Source organism: Colossoma macropomum, unplaced genomic scaffold (genome assembly GCF_904425465.1).
Source record: "Colossoma macropomum unplaced genomic scaffold, Colossoma_macropomum, whole genome shotgun sequence".
Taxonomy (NCBI): domain Eukaryota; kingdom Metazoa; phylum Chordata; class Actinopteri; order Characiformes; family Serrasalmidae; genus Colossoma; species Colossoma macropomum.
The window spans coordinates 36,546,408-36,566,872 of record NW_023494788.1 but is presented as its reverse complement, the minus strand read 5'-3'; the positions used below and the strand labels follow the sequence as shown (position 1 = coordinate 36,566,872).

Sequence of the window (20,465 nt, the reverse complement as noted above, 5' to 3'; positions counted from 1 at the left end):
CTCAGATTTACCACGGGACGGTCAGGAATTTCATACTTTGCTTCCAAAACAGCCAGAGTACGAGCGGGCAGGCCGGGGAGACTGGAGGCTTTCTGTGAAGCTTGGTGTGGAGAAACAACCAGTTTCCACTGACTCTGTTATGTAAATGCGCCTTTCGGGTTTTTTGTCTTGTTTTGTCCACTCTCGCACTCCTGACCTATGCTGAGGCCCACGTGGAAGATGCACGGAGGTCACGGTCGGTTGCCGTGGTACTGCAGCCGAGGAAACGACTGAGAACAGAATCTTATGTACACTGATGTTTTTGGCTTTTGGGTTTTGGCTTTTGGTCATTGGGTATGATTTGGTGGAAGTTAGCAGCCATACTGCACCTGTGGCTCTTGGTGGACAGAGCCACCTGCAGCCCCACAAAATCTTCATCATGCTGGGGTGGACGACCATGGGCTTCAGGGAACTGGAGCTGTGTGGGTGAGTAAGCCTTCATATGCATATACCTACCTTGTTTTTAGACTAATTGGCCATTTTATTAGAAACCCTACCATATAGGTGCACTTTGTAGGTTCAAAGTTTCCACCCCTGCCCCATGCCTCCATTAAAAGGGACCACCATGGGACCACCAACAGGATGGCTAACACAAACAGAATCAGCAGAGTCTTTAATTGGGCACCGGCAAGGGAGGGGTTTCTGATAAAGTGGCCAACAACCTGCTCTTTATAGTTGTTCATTGTTTTAAAAACAATGAACAACTAAATATATGTAAAGGATTTGCATTAAACAGTTCACTCCATGTTGTTCAGAGTGATCGGGGTCTAGCCAAAAATTAAGAAAAATGATCTGCTCTTGATTTTGGAAGAAATGTTGGACGTGCAGGTGCCTGGATACTTTTGGGTGTACATGCTAAAAAGTAAATTATGCCACATATTTTTATTCACTCAAAGAGAGAATGGACAGCACATACAGACTTTTATACATACAGATGTTATCCCAACATAAAACACAACAGATGATAGAACAAAATTGATCAAATGAAGTGCAATTTATTTCATTTTCTTTAGATCTAAATAAGTAGATTTAATGTTTTGAAATGTTCTTTCACTCATTCTTGTTCTATGGAACCAAAAAGTTTTTTTTTTGTTTTGTTTTTTTTGCAACTTTTAGCATTTAGCACACATTTTTAGAGAGTTTAACATGTTATATGTGTATATATATATATATATATATATATATATATATATATATATATATATATATGTAACAAACACCTAGGTTCATATTTTTATTGTTGCATTGTTCTTTAATTTTCAAATCCATTTTGTTTATTTCTTTGCTACAAGTTGTTGTTTCTCAGTCAGTTTGGTGTGATATATATATATTCTTTAGTCCTGTTGGAAAATCATCTCAAGTGGCTCCTCATGAAGTTGATTAAGAATGTGTTAAACTGCATCAAGGCAACTTTTTTAATTCTAAAATGTGTGATACATAAAAATCAGAAGAACTCTCTGATTAGAAGGCATGCCCAAACTTTCAATTGCTTCTGTTTATGTTAAATTGACTGAGAAATAGTCCCACAGCTTGTGTGAAAGTGTGAAGGGCTCTCCCTGCGCTCTGATTGAGTAGTGCTAGATGAAGAAGTGCTTGTGCAATCTTTACTTGGGCGCAGTCATCACTCGTCATATTAGATTAGAGCTAAGCCTGAGATTATGGTGTTGCTTTTGCTGTGCTAAAAATAGCTGAATGAATCTACAGTATGTAAGATGGTAACAGAGGAAACACTTCAAAAACATTTAAATATCAAAAAAAAAATATTACGTGCAAGTTAATATCCAAAGGACACTTTGGGGTAAACACTGGATGGATGGTCCATTTGAGTGTCTGTCCAAATGGGAATTCAATTCAGTTCAATTCAGTTTAACTGTATTGTAATTGGAACCACAACATCATGATGAGAGTTTTCTCCCCCTTATACAGCATGTATGCTGCACATGACAACAGAAGCAACACTGTACAGAAATGCTGAAAGAAATATATTAACCACAATCTTAATTTAGTTTTCCTCCCTTACCTCAAATATAGTATATCAGGCATGACGTATTTGCTTCCTTATTTTTATACCCCACCAATTAGCATGGTGCTAACTGCATGCCTAAATCATCAGTGTCTCTAATAGACTTGATTATGTGGTCTCTGACACTGTATGACTCATGGTTATATATAAACATGGCACATTAGCATAGCTAAACACAGCATCTATAAGCCTGAATTTAATCCATGTTTATAGAAACATAGTGTGTCATACAATGTCCAAAAAGAGATTAGAGATTATTTAAAGACCAGACCCAGTTTTTAGACAAGTGTGTGATGATTTAGGCAATGTTAGCATAATGCTAACTGTAGCATATAAGCTTCCATTACTCACAAAAGTCATGAAAATTGCTTAAAACACTTCACTTGGGCAGTAAGTAAGCATTTTTGCCAGTAGAAACACTGTATAATATTAGAACAACTACAAAAACGCAGAAAAAAAAGGCAGCAAGTATAGTTATTAATATGTTATTTAGAAGAGGTCCATTCAGTTCAGTTCATTTTGCCCTGTATTGTACATTAGCCTTAGCTCTAATGCTAAAACGTCAGACATCAAACATATCTTGGACTACATTTGAGGTAAAGGTGGAAACTGCAAGCGTATTAACCTTAACTATCCATTTAAGTAGGTACACAGTGTAATACTTAATGTATGTTTAAGCATGTGCTCTCCTGAGTGCTGTAATCTCTGAAAGTGAACTAGCGGCTAGCATATGACCTCCCCCCACCTCCTAATTAGCCATTATCCAGTGCAGTCCTGCAAACTCTTGTTAGCAGGTTAGCGGCAGTCTCAAACACACTTCAGTCACCAAATAAGGTTTTGTTTTAGAAGCACTGACAGCTGGAATATTTTATGAATGTTGTAAAATCATGTGAGTGGATTTCACGATGTTCAAATTTAGTGCTTTTTATTTACTTATTATTAAATATGTACATCTGGTTCACATGGACATATCAGCACAGCTGCTGTATTTTTGTTGACTTCTTTTAACAGTAATTATACAGATTCAACTAGAGCATATTTGAATCAAGCCAATTGTATTTACTTTTTTTTTAAATCCTGAGCTATTATTGTTCAGTTAATGATGTAAAAAAAGCCATAAAAATACAATTCAATGGAAAAAAGAACAAAAATAATAATGTCCAGCAACAAACAATAAGGGAGCGGTTTGTGAAAACTATTGAGCGTCACTTCATAATGCGTTTTCTGTGCTCTATGCCTCTATCCTAGCAACACGGCAGCGTCGTTGTGTAATCTGCTCGAGTAACCTCAGTTCAACGTGAAAAGCTTCCATTATCACACTTGTTGCCAGGGAAACGGCGGCTTTTCTTCCGCAGCCGTCTGAGCCGACCGTGAACTTCACTGCATTACAGTGTGAAAAGGCCTGCCACAGGGCAGCATTAATTCACCTGCTGAATGACATTTAAGGAAGGGGACATGTCAGGAAATATCTACCGCTAAGTAAATATCTATTTGCTAAGCCGTCGGAGCTTATTTGTACAAAATACCCAAGATGTTTAGCTTTTATAACATTTAGTCATTAGACTATGTTTCATTGTAGCACTGGTAGAACATATTATAGAGCTCGTCATGTTGTCATGCTGCGGTCAGCGTCATGCCCATATAAGGAATTCTGGGTCTAAGCAGTTTATCTCTAAGGGGAAAAATGAATGGACCACTGTCAAATCCTGTGATAAACAAAAACGCCCCAAAGCCAATACTTTTGTCCTGTGTACATTTTTTCCCCAAAAGGCGAATGGTTGCTCTGAATGATGAAGTTGTTTAGCAGTGAAAATGTGAATAATGCTACATACAACAAGCAGCTCCTGCACCTACTATTAAAATTCAACACTATATTCCAACAGCACTGGACAAAAGCATACTGGTTTGTGGGGGGGTATTTTGGTCAGGTCAGTCTTATGATGTCAGTTCAGTGCACAGCATTGCTAGCTTACATGTAGCAATATTTGTATTTCAGCTCCTTAATGATGGCACAATATAATATGGGTGAAATGTAATATTGACCTGTTGTCTTACACGTTCAAGTAGAACATGCTTTTGGTCTTCCTCTCATATTCCCCCAGATAGTAAGCGGATAAAGGGGCACTGTTGGCCCGCTGACAGCAAAGCTGGCGGCCCACTGACTTTTTGCTTATTGTTTTTCAAGTGGCCCACTGGTGGTTAAGCAGAGTGTTAGACAAAATGCCACTTTACATCACTCATTTTGCACTCACAGTCTAATTTTCCTTCCTTTCTTTCTTTGTTTTATTATCCTTTGTAAAATAATTTAATAAATAATTGTAACAGGAATATCATAAATAGTTTAACACACAATTACAACTAATACCCCCAAAGTACACATTGACAAAACTCCATATATGGATCAAGGTTTGGAAGTTTTTGTGCACAGATTTGTCAAGATTTCTCTCTCTATATATAAATATATACATACAATTCACCCAACTTCATACCTTATTATTGTTTGACACAGCTTGATTTCTCTCATCATATTTATCTTGATACAGATATTTTTGGTTATTTAGGTTGCAAAGCTTGTCTGGTTCAAACTATTTAAAATTGTGCTGAATTGCATCAATTTAACAGACTTTTGACTTTACAGCAAGCCCAGTACCAGTCCAGTACCATTAACCTCGTTTATGGGGTACATTGTAACATTTGCACTCATGCTGCTTTTGTTGGAATTATTTATAAACAGTTGGTGCTTGAAACACTGCTTGCATTTTCATATGTAGTAGAAATTGTGCAGGTTATTTATATAAAAAAATATTAACTTTACTCAAATACTTTTAAATAATTTAGCAAAGTACATTACATGATGCATACATAATTAACATTCTTGGCTTCCATTCATGCATGTATGGTAATCATGAAGTAGCTCTAAAAACAACTACTTTACCTTAAATTTCACTTGTGGAAAGTTCAAATTCACTTCAAAAACCCAGAATCAAATCTTCTGAATTCAATAAGAAGCATAAGAAGGGCAGAACTTTTCCACACTGATTTACTGTCCATCAAACATGACATGCTAATGCTAATCACTATATTTAACCCAAAAATAGCTCCAAGCTGAGCTGTGAGATTGAAAAAGCTCCCTTTGTAGACACTTGCTAAGTGGTAAATAACTTTTATAAGCACATGCCGTTAATCTGGTGTTTCTGTAAGCCTATTTGAGAAAAACTGTCCAACCTCAGTTCGCCTTCTTAATGCTTCTGAGGTGGAGATTCATGCTAGCTTACAGCCAAGGCTGATGCACAAATCTCTTGGGACAAACCCAGAGCAAACAAGTATAATCAAATCCAATTCACCCAACTTTATACTTAGCCCAAATGTGGTCAATCAGCCAAGACATGTTTGGTGTCTGAAATTTGCTTATTTAGTTTTAGCACTGGAGCTACAAGGCTAATGTAGCTAACAAGTAATGGAAGCTAATATGTAACTTGTTAGCATGGTGCTAACTGCATGCCTTAATCATTACACACTCACCTCAAACTGTGTGGAGATGTTGAGTATCTCTAATAGACTTGATTATGTGGTTATGACATTGTATGACTCACTGTTATCTATAAACATGGACTAAATCATATTAGCATAGCTAAAAAACAGAAGTAGCCAACTAGAAGCGTGAATTTGTTTGTAGATAACAGTGTCTGAATTCACATAATCAAGGCTAATTGTTAAGGAAAGAAAATTGACTCTTATGACTTGATTTGTATTTCTTTCTGAAAGAACTGGAGCCTTTCCTACTTGTTGGCCTTGGGAACACCATTCTGCGGATGAATCTGGATGGCAGGGGTCAGGAGCGGGTCGTGTCCGGAGTGGGAAAATCCATGCTGCTGGACTTCCACTTTAGGGCCGGGACAGTGTACTGGATAAACATACACAGTGGGGTCCTGAGCCGGGCGGACTTGGATGGAACGCACAAACAGGTGCTACTGGAGCTTCAAGGAAGTTTCATTGCCAGCAGCCTTTTACATTATGTGCAGATTTCATGATGGTTATACCAAAGGAAATGATCTGAAATTACCCAAAAATTACATTAATGCAGTATTTCTCAGTCCTGGTCCTGCTGCCAACACACCTAGTCCAACTAATCAGCTCAATAACAGCCTATTATTGAGTTAAAGCAGGTGTTTCAAGCAGGAAAAGCACTAAAATCTGCAGGGCAGTGGACCTCCAGCACTGGTATTAATGGTATTACACTGTGTTAATGTACACTCATGTGCAAAAGAAAAACCCAAAAAAGTCTAAAATGGCAAAACATTAAACTTTTAATGGTCTTAACAGCAAATCAATAGTCAGTAAATTGTCAAGAATTAATCAAATAGATTAGAAACTTCATATGGGAGAGATTCTTCCCTTTGATTTCTTTAAATGTTTTAAATGTCTTTTACAGGAAGAAGAGTCAGTACTTTTCCACTCAGCATTGAAGGCTTCAGATAGTTTAATGTGAAATCAAATATTCTCTATACGGTCTCAGAAAAAGGTACTAAACTGTCACTAGAGTGGAACCCTCAAAGGCACATCTACAGTACTTTGACTTACAGCTAGATTACAACTAAATCACACTGTAATCCATTTAAATTATATTTTCTAAGTTGTATTGACTCCACACACCCTGTCTCATCTCCAGGCTTTTTATTTTATTGTTTTGTTTTACAACATTAGGTTATGAAAAGGTACAAATATCTACTTTTCACCTGGGAAAAATTCAAAACAATTCAGCTTAAAACCTTCAGTTAAAAACCATTAGTATTTTAGGCTTGGCACATTTATTTTTTTGCACAGCAGTGCATATTGAAGTTAAGAAAGTTTTTTTCTGCTCCTGTAAAATGACTATTTTAGAGATATTAGGATTTCTTACAACATCTTAAGGCAAATTAAATATAAATGACATTTGAATTGGACTGAATTCTATTTAGACCTGATTACAACAAAACATATTACATGTTAAATCTGTTCACACTTTATTTTGATGGTATTCTATAACATTTATAGACACTCAAATTGTTAACAAACCATGTGGAGAAATTCAATTGATTATCAGCAATATAAGCGTAAGCATTAGAACTACATACTTAAAAAAGATGGTTCTTCAGGGGTTCTTTAGTAGAGAAAATGGTTCTATACAGGACCATGGACACTCAAAGAGCCATTTGCATGATTAAGAGTTTCTTTGCATCATTAAATGGTCTTTTAGATTGATGGAGAATGTGCTATAGATTGTCCTATATAGCACCTAAAAGGGTTCTCCTATTGCACCAATGTCATGCTTGTAACAATAGAAGAACCCTTTTTGTTATATAGAACCATTTTAAAAAAGGGTTGACAGCACATTCTCTATCAAGCCGAGAAACCATTTAATGATGCAAAGAACCCCTTAATGATGCAAAGGGTTCTTTGAGTGTTCATGGTCCTATATAGAATGATTTTCTTTACTAAATAATGCTTGAAGAAGCATCCTTTTAAGTGTGTAGGTTTAGGGTTAAGAAGAGAAAAAATAAATCCCAAGTAATTTTGGATCATTTCTATTACCCCAGTCATCATGGCATCTTAACATATTGTAAAGAACAGCTTGCATGTTTAAATTCTGAGAAAAAAATAAAAAAATAAAAAAACAACAAAAGTATTTTCTTATGCGACTTATAATGTTATTGTGGTGTTATGTATCAAAAACAGTCACCATTTATTTCTACATGACCATTTTCCAACCTCTCTTTATCCCTTAGAATACTGTTACTGTTACTAATATACATAAATGTGCTCTGTTCTGATTGGCTGCTGTCATTCAAAAAAGCAGTCTGGACCTTATGTCTTATATGTGAATGGGCAGGGCTAAATGACTATAGGCTGAATAGGTGGATTTTTGCAAATGTGTTGGTTTTTGTGACATCACGGAAACTGTGAATTCAAAACAGTTTTTTTTTTGTTTTCTTGTATAGACTCAGAGATTGAATGTAATGTTTTGAAACTTACAATGTTTACATACATCAAAGTCTTTTAATCGAAATAAGTGAGAAAAGTGAGTGCTTAGTTTAAAAATAATACATTTTGAAGTCAAGTCAAGGTTTATTTATATAGCCCTTTTTACAACAGGCGTTGTCACAAAGCAGCTTTACAGAAAAATCTGGGTTATTGCCGCCATGAGCAAGCTAATGACAATAGTGGCAAGGAAAAACTCCCTAAGAGCAAGAGGAAGAAACCTTGAGAGGAACCAAGACTCAAAAGCGGAGCCCATCCTCCTCTGGTCGACACCAGATAACAAAGCAAATTCGTTTTTTAAGGACAGATATCAGATCATATTGGTTTAGGCTGAGGTTTCAGAAAAAAAAAGTATTTATTATTTAGCGATGTGGCTCAGATCTTTCTACTAAGAATTTATTCCATCTTTCCAGAAACTTCTCTCACTGGGGAAAGGAATCTCGGGGCTGACTGTTGACTGGATAGAAAACACAATATTCTGGAGCAGCAAGAAAAGAGGGACGATTCAGCAAGCGGACAGTGATGGGAAAAACAAAAAGACTGTTCTCAGAAACCTCTCTCAGCCTAGCAGTCTGGCTATTGATGCAAATGAAAGGTACAATATGGTTCTGCAATTTCTATAGTTACAAAACAATAAAATCTTAAAGCAGTGGCACAGTATTGCACTGGCTGAAAAAGGGAACCACCAAAGTTTATAATTTCACAAAAATTCATTCATTCAAAGTCATTCAGAGTGGTTTAATGTGAATTGATTCAATGAAGTAGTGGTCTGTGCCCCTGCCCACTCCTGCAAGATTTTATCCCGCTCTTGCAGAACATCGTCCCACTCCCGCCCACAACCGAAACATTTTGTCCCTCTCCCACCCACACAGTTCCGTTAAGCAGAACTGACATCCAATATCTGATGCAGTCTATTAACAATTACACTATCCTCAGCTGAAATAACATGGCAGTCATGGTCGTCAGGCTCACTGTGAAGTAACTTCACCAGATGCCATATATTCCCAGTAAACACAAAGCAGGAATTAAACCACAGAGTGGTTACTTTTGATATTTTGCTGGGCAGCTGTGGCTGTTGGGCTGAAGGCTCTGTCTTCTCTGTAAGCTTCAAGAATTTGCACATTGTTCATGTAATCGGTTGCTTCGCAGCTCTTTAGAACAACTGCATTTATTTTAATTATTTTACTATTATCATTTTATATTGTTTATGTATATGATTTCTCTTCATGTGTGCTTTGACCCGCTCCCACCTACAGTGGGCTGGTTTCCTGCCAGCTCCTGTGCACAACACTGAAAATTAGTCCCATGCCACAAGATATTGGAATGGGTCCTGTAAGCCTGCAAAATGCAAATCTTTACCTTGAACAGACTCCAAAAATATGCAAACTACTCCTTCTGTTATACGACTGCTGGTAAATTTCATCACTACTCTGCTAGCTGGCTTGTTAGTGTGCTAAAGGCTACATGGCTAACAGCAACAAAATAAAGGTATTTCACCTAGATTACAGCCAGACAAAGCAATCATTTGCAAATTTTATGTAAGTTATGTTCAAACTTCTCAAAAACATATTTTGCATCGCAAAGTTTGTTTGGCTAGCCTTTAGCCGCTTTTTATATGGAATATTGATGATGGTAAAATGCATGTATCCCTCCACAATGAAAAGATTTTACAAATATATATGTTTCAGGCCAAAAGTTTATCTCAAAGCTATGATAAAACAACGTCCCAGGCATCAGGCAGTGTATTCATAACCATTTTATGTAATGCATTTCTGTGAAGGAGCTTTTAAGGGCATTAATCTCTTCAAATGTCTAGTTCTGTAGCCACCACTAGGAGCAATGCTTAGTTTCTCTAGAATGGACTATTTCACACCAAACCACTCTGAAAGTCTCTGTTTACATCTCACCCAATTAATTATGCATATATTGTACAATACTAATGGAAGTTTAGCCCCTGATCCGGTAAAAATAAGGTTACTTCTTTAAAATAATGAGCTAAATAGAAGTAAAAATTGTCTAACAAAAAACTTGTGGCTAAAGTTCTCCTGTAGAAGGAACTGCAGTGGAACTTCTAAGAGCATTCAGCTTCTATCAGTATATAAACTGAAGTTTATTAGGTTCTGTTCTTCTCTTTTTGGATCTTTTTGGTCTAAAATGAAAGGCTAAAGCTCCAAAGTGAGAGGAGTGAGCAAGAACAGGAGCTGAACCAATGTAATGAAACTAAAGCCAAAATAGTTTAGAACCATGAGCTCTACATAGAACCATTTCATGCCTAAATATAGGAAAATATGCTATATATGGCTCTATATATACCTTTTCGCAAATGGTTCTATATAGCACCAAAATGGATTATTCTATTGTGAAAAGTTTAATGTAATAACAACAGCAGATTTTAAAAACCATTTTCAAAAAAAGTATGTAGAACCATTTCACAAAGAACCTTTTAAGCATGCAAAATTCTAAATAGAACCATTTTCTTTATTAAATAACCTTTGAAGAACCGTCTTTTTTAAGTGTGTACAGTGCATTGATTTTGCTGTTACTGCTACATCCCACAGTCTGTGGACAAACCACATGAGTTAGCATAGCCAGCTAGTCAAACTGGGGGGCAAAAGGTTAGCCTAAGCACCCACAACAACATATGCACTGTTTGTTTAAATGTGGTCAGTTATGTGCTCGAAGACTGAACCCACAGAAGGTGGATGACTAACACTTGTCACATCTCCTGATGACTGAGCGGCTCAGCGCCCTGTTAGCATGTTAGCGAGCTGGCTGTGAGTGCAGGGAGTCCTCAGATGGTCGCATTCTTCCAGACACGGCTGGCACATAGGTGTAATCTGACCGTCCTCAGCCAGACCTGGCACAGGCTTAGCCTTCCTCTGCCCTCATATACCCATCAAAGGGCTGCTCTGACATGACCTGACCCAGGCGGCCATGTTGTTTTCACCCACAAAAACATTTCACAGTGGACTCAAGGCTTTGTAAGAATCTTACGCAAATGTATCCAGTTCATTCTGATTAGCTGAGCATAGAAAGAACTGAGGGGTGTCAACATATTTCTATCTAAACCTTTCTTTATTTCTCTGTGTATATTAGCTGTTCTTAACCTAGAGTTTGCTGTGTAGTGTTATGACTATTTTAAGAACTGATAGTGTTGCACATATATGTCGCAAATGTTTGGGACAATTATACATGTAATTTTAACAGGAGTTTCTACAGTTTAGCAAAGAAAATTGACAAGATGTAAACTTGCTGTTTAATATTCTAAGTTACTGCAAAGCAACACATATGCTAATTTATTATTATTTATTAAAAAATATTTTAAATAGCTAGTTGTTACCCAGCCTTGATGGACTATCTAATAATCTATATACATTCTTTATATCCAGTATCCAATCAGTCTTTCTACTGAGTGAATTCAGCTACTTTAAGGTCATCTATTGCCAACACAGCTTGTATAATCTCCAAAGAAAAGCACTGACCAATAGAATGAGAAGCCTTGGAGCAACCACACAGCCTAAGGTCACCATGGCCAATGCCAAGTGTGGGCTAGAGGGGTATGCAGCCCCCCAGCATTAGGCTGTGAAGCAGTGGAACTATGTTCTCTGGAGTGATGGAGCTCCATCCAATACCTTTGGGATGAGTTGAAGTGAAGCAAAGGGTGACACACTCACTATTAATACATTTCATTTCAGAAGAAAAAATATCCACCCATTTCCATACTGGTTTTAATAAGCACTTGTCCACTTGGCTTCAGCAGGAATCCCGATGCCATCTTAGTGGTCGTTCCTTTACTGTATTAGCTCAAGTAAAGTTTCTCAGAATCTGAATAATCGCCTCCTCGCCTTCTGCCAAGACTGAACACTTTTGTAATGAAGTGATGAGTCGAATTACGGGACATATTAAAGAAATTGAAACAAGGCCTGACTTTATAAGCTGTGTCAACTTTTAATTTTGCCTGAAATTAAAGGGAAATTCCACTGATTTTTTACATTTTTGCATAATTCTGTGTTTGAGATGTAAACAGAGTCATTCAGAGTAGTTTGGTGTGAAATAGTTGATTGTAGAGACGCAGATTTCTGTACAGTGTGGTGACAGGAACCAGAGGTCGCCATGACTACAACACAAATATAGACATTTTATTTACTATACAAAACCAGCGAACACATGTCTTCTGAGTTTTTATATGGAATATTGATCAAATAAATGGTACAGTTGTGATAAATCTGAAGTTTTCTTTCTCAAAACTATCCCAAAATAGTGTCTCATGAAACTCTTCAGACATCTGGTTCCTATCACTGTGAACAATGCTGACTTTGTAAGTTTCTCTGCAATGAACCATTTCTCATCAAACCTCTCTGAATGACTTTGTTTACATGTTAAGAATTGAGTTCAGTGAAAAATCTGTTGAATTTCCCTTTAAAGGCTCAGGTTGTTCCCTATCCTTTTATGTAGATTTCTCTTCTGGCTGTCTGCTGGAGTGACCCCCAGTATCCAACGCTCGGACACTGCGGGTGGAGTGAGAACCACAGTGTTGAAGGTGCCGGACAGGCTGCTGGCCTTGGCTGTAGACGCTGTGGACAGGAGGCTTTTCTGGTTTCAGCAGGGTTCGGGTAAACCCAGCGCTTTGGGGTCATGTGATTACAACGGCAACCTTATAAATGTTGTCAGTCAGCCGATCAGGTAACAATGCAGCACTGTGGGTAATGATTTCAGCTCAGCTCAATTCAATTTTGAATGTTTGTTGTCATCATACAAATTCACAACCGTACAGTACAACCAAATACATTTGGGCTGTTCTCAGCACATGCCAATGCATGCAGAATCATAATAGTTATTAACATACAGTATTGGAGTTTACAGTTTAAAAGTAACAACACAAAAAGAGTTTGCAATGGGTATCCTTACAGTACTCTGTAGCAGCAATGCAGATTGTACAGCACACCATTTAATTTAAAGCATTTCATGCAGGTTGCGAGTTGCATGAACTATAATATCTGTGCAACTTGAGAGTTACACAAAGGAAATCAAAAATAATCAATGTTGCATGCAACATATTCAGCTATTCCAGTAGTCAGCACTATTAGAAGCTAGCATGTGTCATTTTCATATCATTCTGGCTTACGATCCGCAATGTGTTATTTAGCCAATGTTTGCAGCATTCTTCCAAAAGACTGTTTTCTGCTTTCTTTTCTTTTCTGTTGTGTAGCAAGTGAAATCAGTCAGTTGAAATGATATTGTTTGATGTGGTCACATGGTACATTATCTGCATTTTGATTGGCTGATTCATAAAATGTCATAAAACCTTTGAAACAGTTGCAATATCTCACACAAGTGAACTGTTGAAGGCTTTTTGTTATGCAACGCAAGAGAAATTTAGTTTCATGTAGGTTTCAAGCAACTAGAGTTACATTAAAATTTCATCATGTAAAGCCAACCTTAAAATCTGGTGTTATTATTGTCCTTTTGCTACATAATTTATATAGTTTTAAAATGTGATTACATAATTTATCAGTTACACTGATGTACTCTTTTGCTTCAAGTCTACACTTTAGAATTTTCAGTCTGATGTCAAACACTGACAAAAAACATGACAAACATGCAAAAAATATTTCCACAAAATAACTTTTGAATTAAGTAAAATCATAAAAAAAATGTCTGGATTGAAAGTTTAGAATCTGCACTTTCCATAAAAGTTCTCCACTTGTTTCAGTGAGCCACGAGTCAGAAATAACTCATATAAAATTACAGTATGATTTTGTTATCGCTGGTGAAAACTATGCCGTCTAAAGGTTTATTAATGGTATAATTAATGATAATTAATGTTCTAATAGAATCTAGATTTTGCCTTCATGTTTTGTGAACTGTTTTGATCCTAACTATTGAAACTCACCAGGTCCAAATCACTGAAGATGTCCATTTTCCTGGATCACGTGTACATGACAGACTCGGCATCTAACAGCCTAACGCGAGTTAACAAGTTCACAGGAGGCCGTCCCAAAAAGGTGAACTCCAAAAAGCTGCTGCACGCTCCGGCTGATGTCAAAGTGATACATCCCATCAATCAGCCTGTAGCAGAAGTCAGTGCCCCCCTCACTTCTGGTTAGTTTTATAATACAGCACACATTCTGTCTTCACTTCTGTCCAATCATAGTCTCCCCTTGAGTTCTCTAATCAAATTGTAAGAGCGAAAGTAGAAGAGTATTAGGATTAAAGTTAAAGAAGAATTAATCAAGAACTAAATAAAGACATCTGAGTGAGTATGGGTAAATTCAAAATGACCGTATCATGAAAAAACAAATTTTCCTTGCTGTTTTCAAATACAGTGGTAATGTTTACAAAATACAACTCCAATTCCAAAAACGTTGGGACGCTGTGTAAAATGTAAATAAATGTAAATAAAAACAGAATGCAATAATTTTCAAATCTCATAGACCCATATTTTGTTTACAATAACATAAAACACATATTAGATGTTCAAAGTGAGACATTTTACAATTTAATGAAAAATATTAACACATTTAGAACTTGATGGTAGCAACAAATCTCAAAAAAGTTGGGACAGGGGCAACAAAAGGCTGGAAAAGTGAGTGGTACTAATAAAAAAACAGCTGGAGGAGCATTTTGCAACTAACTCACATGACTTGGTATAAAAAGAACATTTTTGAGAGGCAGAGTCTGTACTGGAAATCACTGCATTGGGCTCTGTAACATTTCCAGAAATCATTGTCTGTCAACACAGTTCGCAATGCAATCCACAAATGCAAGTTAAAGCTGTATCATGCCGAGAAGCAGCCATATGTTAACACGATCCAGGAATGCCGCCGTCTTCTCTGGGCCAAAGCTCATTTAAGATGGACTGAGGCAAAATGGAAAACTGTTCTGTGATCAGAACATTCAAAATTTGAATTTCTTTTTGGAAACCACGGACACTGTGTCCTGCAGACTCAAGAGGAGAGGGACCATCCATCTCATTATCAGTGCACAATTCAAAAGCCTGCATCTCTGATGGTCTGGGGTTGCCTTAGTGCCTATGGCGTGGGCAGCTTACACATCTAGAAAGGCACTATCAATGCTGAACAGTATATATAGGTTTTAGAACAACATAAGCTCCCATCCAGACAGCGTCTCTTTCAGGGAAGACCTTGCATATTTCAGCAAGACAATGATAACTCATATACTGCATCCATCACAACAGCATGGCTTCATAGAAGAGTCCGGGTGCTGAACTAGCCTGAGTGCAGTCCAGACCTTCTACTATTAGGAAATATTTGGCACATTATGAAATGAAAAATCCGGCAAAGTAGACCCAGGACTGTAGAGCAGCTAGAATCGTACATCAGACAAAAATGGGACAACATTCCTCTCCCAAAACTCCAGCAACTGGTCTCCTCACTTCCCAGATGTTTACAGACTGTTGTTGAAAGAAAAGGGGGTGCTACACAATGGTAGACACGGCCCTGTCCCAACTTTTTTGAGATGTGTTGCTGCCATCAAGTTCTAAATGAGTTGATGTTTTTCATGTTTTTCATGTTTTACATTTATTTACATTTTTCACAGCGTCACAACTTTTTCGGAATTGGGGTATTTCAAAATTATGTATTCCTTTATCCTCAGTTTTACGTATTTCTCTAAAATGTACTTAATGTTGATCCTCTTAATGTTGATGTGTGTTTTGTTCTGGTGAGCAGGTTGTGACCCCCAGACGGAGGACTGTGTGAGTGTGTGTTCTAGCCTCGGGGGATCTGGTCAATGTAACTGCAGAAAGGGCTTCACCCTCAGCAAACAGGGCGGCTATTGTGAAGGTACAGAAAAATAGCGTGCAGGTCAAGTGTGCAAAAGACCAGCTAATAGACTTTTACACAGTAGTGTATATGTGCTAGGACAGCCAACAACTCACACTGACCATAGAATCTGACCCCAGTTACTGACCAATGCAACTGTAACTTAAACTAGGCTTATACAATACATTCACTGTCCATTTTATTAGAAACACCTACCTTGTGCCTCTGCTCACTGGCCACTTTTTTTCCTTGTATTTTCACTACCTGACCACTTCATTAGAAACACCTACCTTGTATTTCCACCAACTTGCTACTTTATTATAAATCTTTACCTTGTTTTTCCACTAACTGGCCACTTTATTAGAAACACCTACCTTGTAGCTTCACCTTACAATTAGGGACTATAGCCCATGTGTTGATGCACAGTTTATTAGCCATTTTCTAGTTCTTCATCAGTGGTCAGTTTCTGACCATAAAGTGTCACTCCTGTCTGAATATTTTTGGGATGTGGACCACTCTCTACCTGAAAACTTGTATTAATTTTTAGAAAAATTAGTATTATTAATGGAAGAAAAATCTTTGATTTGTGTTTCTCTCTCTGATATTTTTAGATATAAATGAATGCGCTCTGTGGAATCATGGCTGCTCTTTGGGCTGTGAGAACGTTCCTGGTTCTTACTTCTGCACCTGCCCCGAAGGCTACCTTCTACTGCCAGACACCAAAACCTGCCGAGGTGAGAATGAGAGGGTGCTGTGACGTTGCAGTCTTAAACCTTCTAACTTTCAGGTTTTTATTTTTTTACACCATATAAAAAAACATCAGCCACTCTTGGGTGAACATTACTTAACAATTGCACTAATAAAAGTTTGAAAAAGTAAACAAATCATTTTGCTTAACCTTTTCTAAATCACTGCACCAGTACCGAAGTGTTCAGTTTAGTTTAGGAAACATTATTTTCATGCATATAATTGTCAGTAATAATCAATGTACTGTTAGAAAAGTTTCGATTCCCGCAAAAATTTTTATGATCAGTTATTTAAAGCAGCTATGATCGTCTCATTTGCAACTTGAGCACCAAATGAGCAATCGATAGCAAATCTGTGGCCCCTTCAAAGCTTTGCTGCTCTCCACAGAGACATTATAATCTAAAACATGTGGTTTGATAACACAGGAAGAGTCAGAGATCAGTTTAGAGATCTATGAGTCAGAAAATAAGGAAATAAATTTGTACAATTCTTCAGAATTCTTCTGAGCTTCCTTTCAAACGAGACCAAGATCATGACTGTAGCCCAAAGTATGTGGGAACATCCCCATTATTTTGGGTATGCCTTTGCAGGCAAAAATAGGGTGACAGTTAACAGGTTAAACTAAAGAATGTTTTTAATAACCATGAAGATATGAGACACACACAACAGCAGTAATATACGTCGTAGTACACAGACTACTGTATTATTACATATATAAACAGAGACAGAGAGAGAGAGAGAGAGAGAGAGAGAGAGAAAGAGAGAGAGAGAGAGAGAGAGAGAGAGAGAGATCCACACATCACACAAGCATTTGGATCTGACCTGGGGCAAATACGAGACTGGGGCAGAGACAGACAAACAGTCAGTCAGACGGTCAAACAGTCTGTTAGATAGCCGGTCAGACAGTCAGCTGGGCCTTAGGCTGTATTGTTGCAGCTCTGTGTTGGTGTGTGTGCTCTGTGATTAGATGATGAAGGAGGTGACATCAGTAATAGGGAACATATTTAGTCAGCAGCTTTACTGCACTAAGCAGGTTAAGAGCACAGCAACACCAAGGGCCAACAGATTAACCTCCAACACATACACAGTGCTCTCTCTCTCTCTCTCTCTCTCTCTCTCTCTCTCTCTCTCTCTCTCTCTCTCTCTCTCTCTCTCTCTCTCTCTCTCTCTCTCTCTCTAGAATACTTTCATGGAAATGTTTCCCTATAGGGAACAGAAATGATCCTGTAATCACTATTCCCTACTTTGGAGCACTATATGGAACACTATAATGGAACGGAAATGGCCCCAATCACTATTCCCTACATTTGACCACAATATAGAATAATATGAACAATATTAGGGAACAGAAATAGACACTAATCACTATTCCCTACACTGGAGCACTACATAGAACACTATTAGAGAACAGAAATGGTCCCTTAATCACTATTCACTACATTGGAACACTATATAGAACACTTTTATAGGGAACAAAACGGCCCCTAATCACTATTCCCTACATTGGAGCACTATATTAAACACTATTATAGAGAACAAAAATGGCCCCTAATCACTATTCTCTACATTGGAGCACCATATAGAACACTATTGAGGGAACAGAAGTGGTCCCCTAATCATTATTCCCTACATTGGACCACTGTATCGAATACTATTATAGAAAACAGTAATGGCTCCCTAATCACTATTCATGTTTTTGCACTAGAAAACGTTTAAAAGGAGCGGAATTTGTGGCTTTGTGCGCTACTGCTAATGAAGTTTACACATTACCCAGCATCAGTAGTCACATTCCATCACAAATGAAACAGTGCATTATTTGGCATCCACTTGGGTACATCGATGATATACTACTATTATGCATGGTTTTGGACACAGCTCAGAATAGCACATTATACTGTTTAGTGAACAGAGCATAGTTCTAGATATTGTCCAAAATAATGCACTAGACAGGGAATAAGGAATAGTTTTAACATGGCCCAAAGTAGTGCACTACAGAGTAAGCTTATTGCATTAAATGTTAAAATTGTGGAAGACTGTTGATGATTGTTAAAATGTTGCTAAAATGTTGTTAAGTAGATGCTGCAGTATCAAAGGTGGATGGTAATGCGTTGCTAGGTACTACTGTAAATGAAGTTCCACCTTAAATTCTGTACCCCCTTAATTTTAGTGCTACTTTAAAAGGAGTTCCACCAGAAATTCTATACCCCTTAAATTCAGTGCTATGTTAATTGCAGTTCCACCTTAAATTTAGTTCTATCTTAAATGTAGTTCCACCTTATATTCAGTGCCACCTTAATTTTAGTGCCACCTTAAATGGAGTTCCACCTTAAATTCTGTGCCATCTTAATTTTAATGCTACCTTAAATGGAGTTCCATGTCAAATTCTGTGCCACCTTAAATTTAGTGCTATGTTAATTGCAGTTAATTGCAGTTCACCTCAAATTCAAGCCAAATTAATAAGAGAACATAGCTCAAAATAATGCTCTATATACTGGACAGGGTCTAGATTTAGGACATAACCCTTGACTCTGTGGTAGATTCATGGATAGATGAGCTGTTGTGTTGGAGATTTTACACTCCAGATGGTGAGCATGGCCGGAGCTCCACTTGTCCTTCATATCCGCCTAACACTCACTCCCCGACAGCCCTCTGGCGCACTTTCACCTTTTCGGGCGGGATTATGGGCGGGATTATGGACCTGACATCATAACGAGATTGGAGGGAGTCTCACGCTAAGACGCTTGTTTCTCCTGAAGCACCTGGCTTTGCGGAAGCCGAGGTCAGGCCCAATACTGTTTTGAGCCTAAAAATAGCCCCTTTTTTCCGAAACACTCTGAACTGGGATCTATTCTTGTCTCTGGGTCATTACTTTATTAAAGGTGGTGTTTTATTTTAACTTGTTTTCTGCTCAGTGGTGCAATATTTTGAGAAATAGGGCTGATTTTGTAGGTTTGATTTGAGCATTATCTTCCATTCTTTACACTGATGAACACTTTAGGCCAGCAGTCATTGTCAAAAGGAGGTTCTGGCGAGAAATAATGAAAAGCTGACCTAAACTACTGCTTGGTATAGTATTATATACCATATAAATGCATACAGCAATACAAATTTGGTTCTACTGACCACAAAAAGTTTCTAGGGGGAATAATTCCCAGGAATACAGTGATCCAGATCATATTTTAGAATTAACTAGACCATAGGCATTCAGTAAGTGTGTTGAGATTAGATTTGGCCCCGTCATTTGATCAGGAGAGAAAATAAGGGGGATCATATTGCCCTGCGGAGCTTCTTTCACAAAGTTCCCTTAACAATCTGATAAGCCATGTGTTTGCTTCTGGGTCTGTTTGCGTGCAGAAATCCAGCCGTGTGTGGAGAATGCTACACTCTGTGATCACGCATGCACACACACGCAGGAGGGAGATGTTTGTGTGTGTCCAGTTGGATCCGTATTACAACCTGATGGACATTCCTGCACAGGTGTGTGTGTGTGCCATACCTTTTATCTGTCCATACATCAAAGCAGATAATATATGCTTTGATCTCTAATTTCATAAAATAATATTGTAATATATTTGTAATTTATCACAATATCTGTAATGGAATGCATGCAGGGGTTACTTAAGCAATAATTAAAGGGTCCATATTATAGAAATCCAAATTTTTCCTGTTCCTTTTTTTAGAACAAAAGTTTGATGTGTCACATTTTATTAAAGTTTTAAACCATACAATTCACTCTACAGTCGATATATGGAAACTAAGATGTGAAAACAGTCGATTTTCAAATTTAGCAAGAGAGAGATTTAGCCCCACCCATGTGAATGTTTTTAAATGACCCACCCATGTGAGTGTTTTTA

General features: G+C 37.6%; 1 protein-coding gene across 1 annotated transcript in view; it reads left to right on the top strand.

The window, feature by feature from the left end:
- egf (epidermal growth factor) overlaps window positions 1–20,465 on the top strand; it is a 43,651-nt gene continuing 23,186 nt past the window's right edge. Inside the window, exons 1-8 of the mRNA XM_036567908.1 lie at window positions 1–465; window positions 5,828–6,027; window positions 8,494–8,675; window positions 12,536–12,763; window positions 13,977–14,182; window positions 15,772–15,885; window positions 16,476–16,598; window positions 19,966–20,088. Of these exons, the coding sequence (XP_036423801.1) occupies window positions 336–465; window positions 5,828–6,027; window positions 8,494–8,675; window positions 12,536–12,763; window positions 13,977–14,182; window positions 15,772–15,885; window positions 16,476–16,598; window positions 19,966–20,088 (1,306 nt within the window). The 5' untranslated portion in view covers window positions 1–335. The remainder of the gene's footprint in view (window positions 466–5,827; window positions 6,028–8,493; window positions 8,676–12,535; window positions 12,764–13,976; window positions 14,183–15,771; window positions 15,886–16,475; window positions 16,599–19,965; window positions 20,089–20,465) is intronic.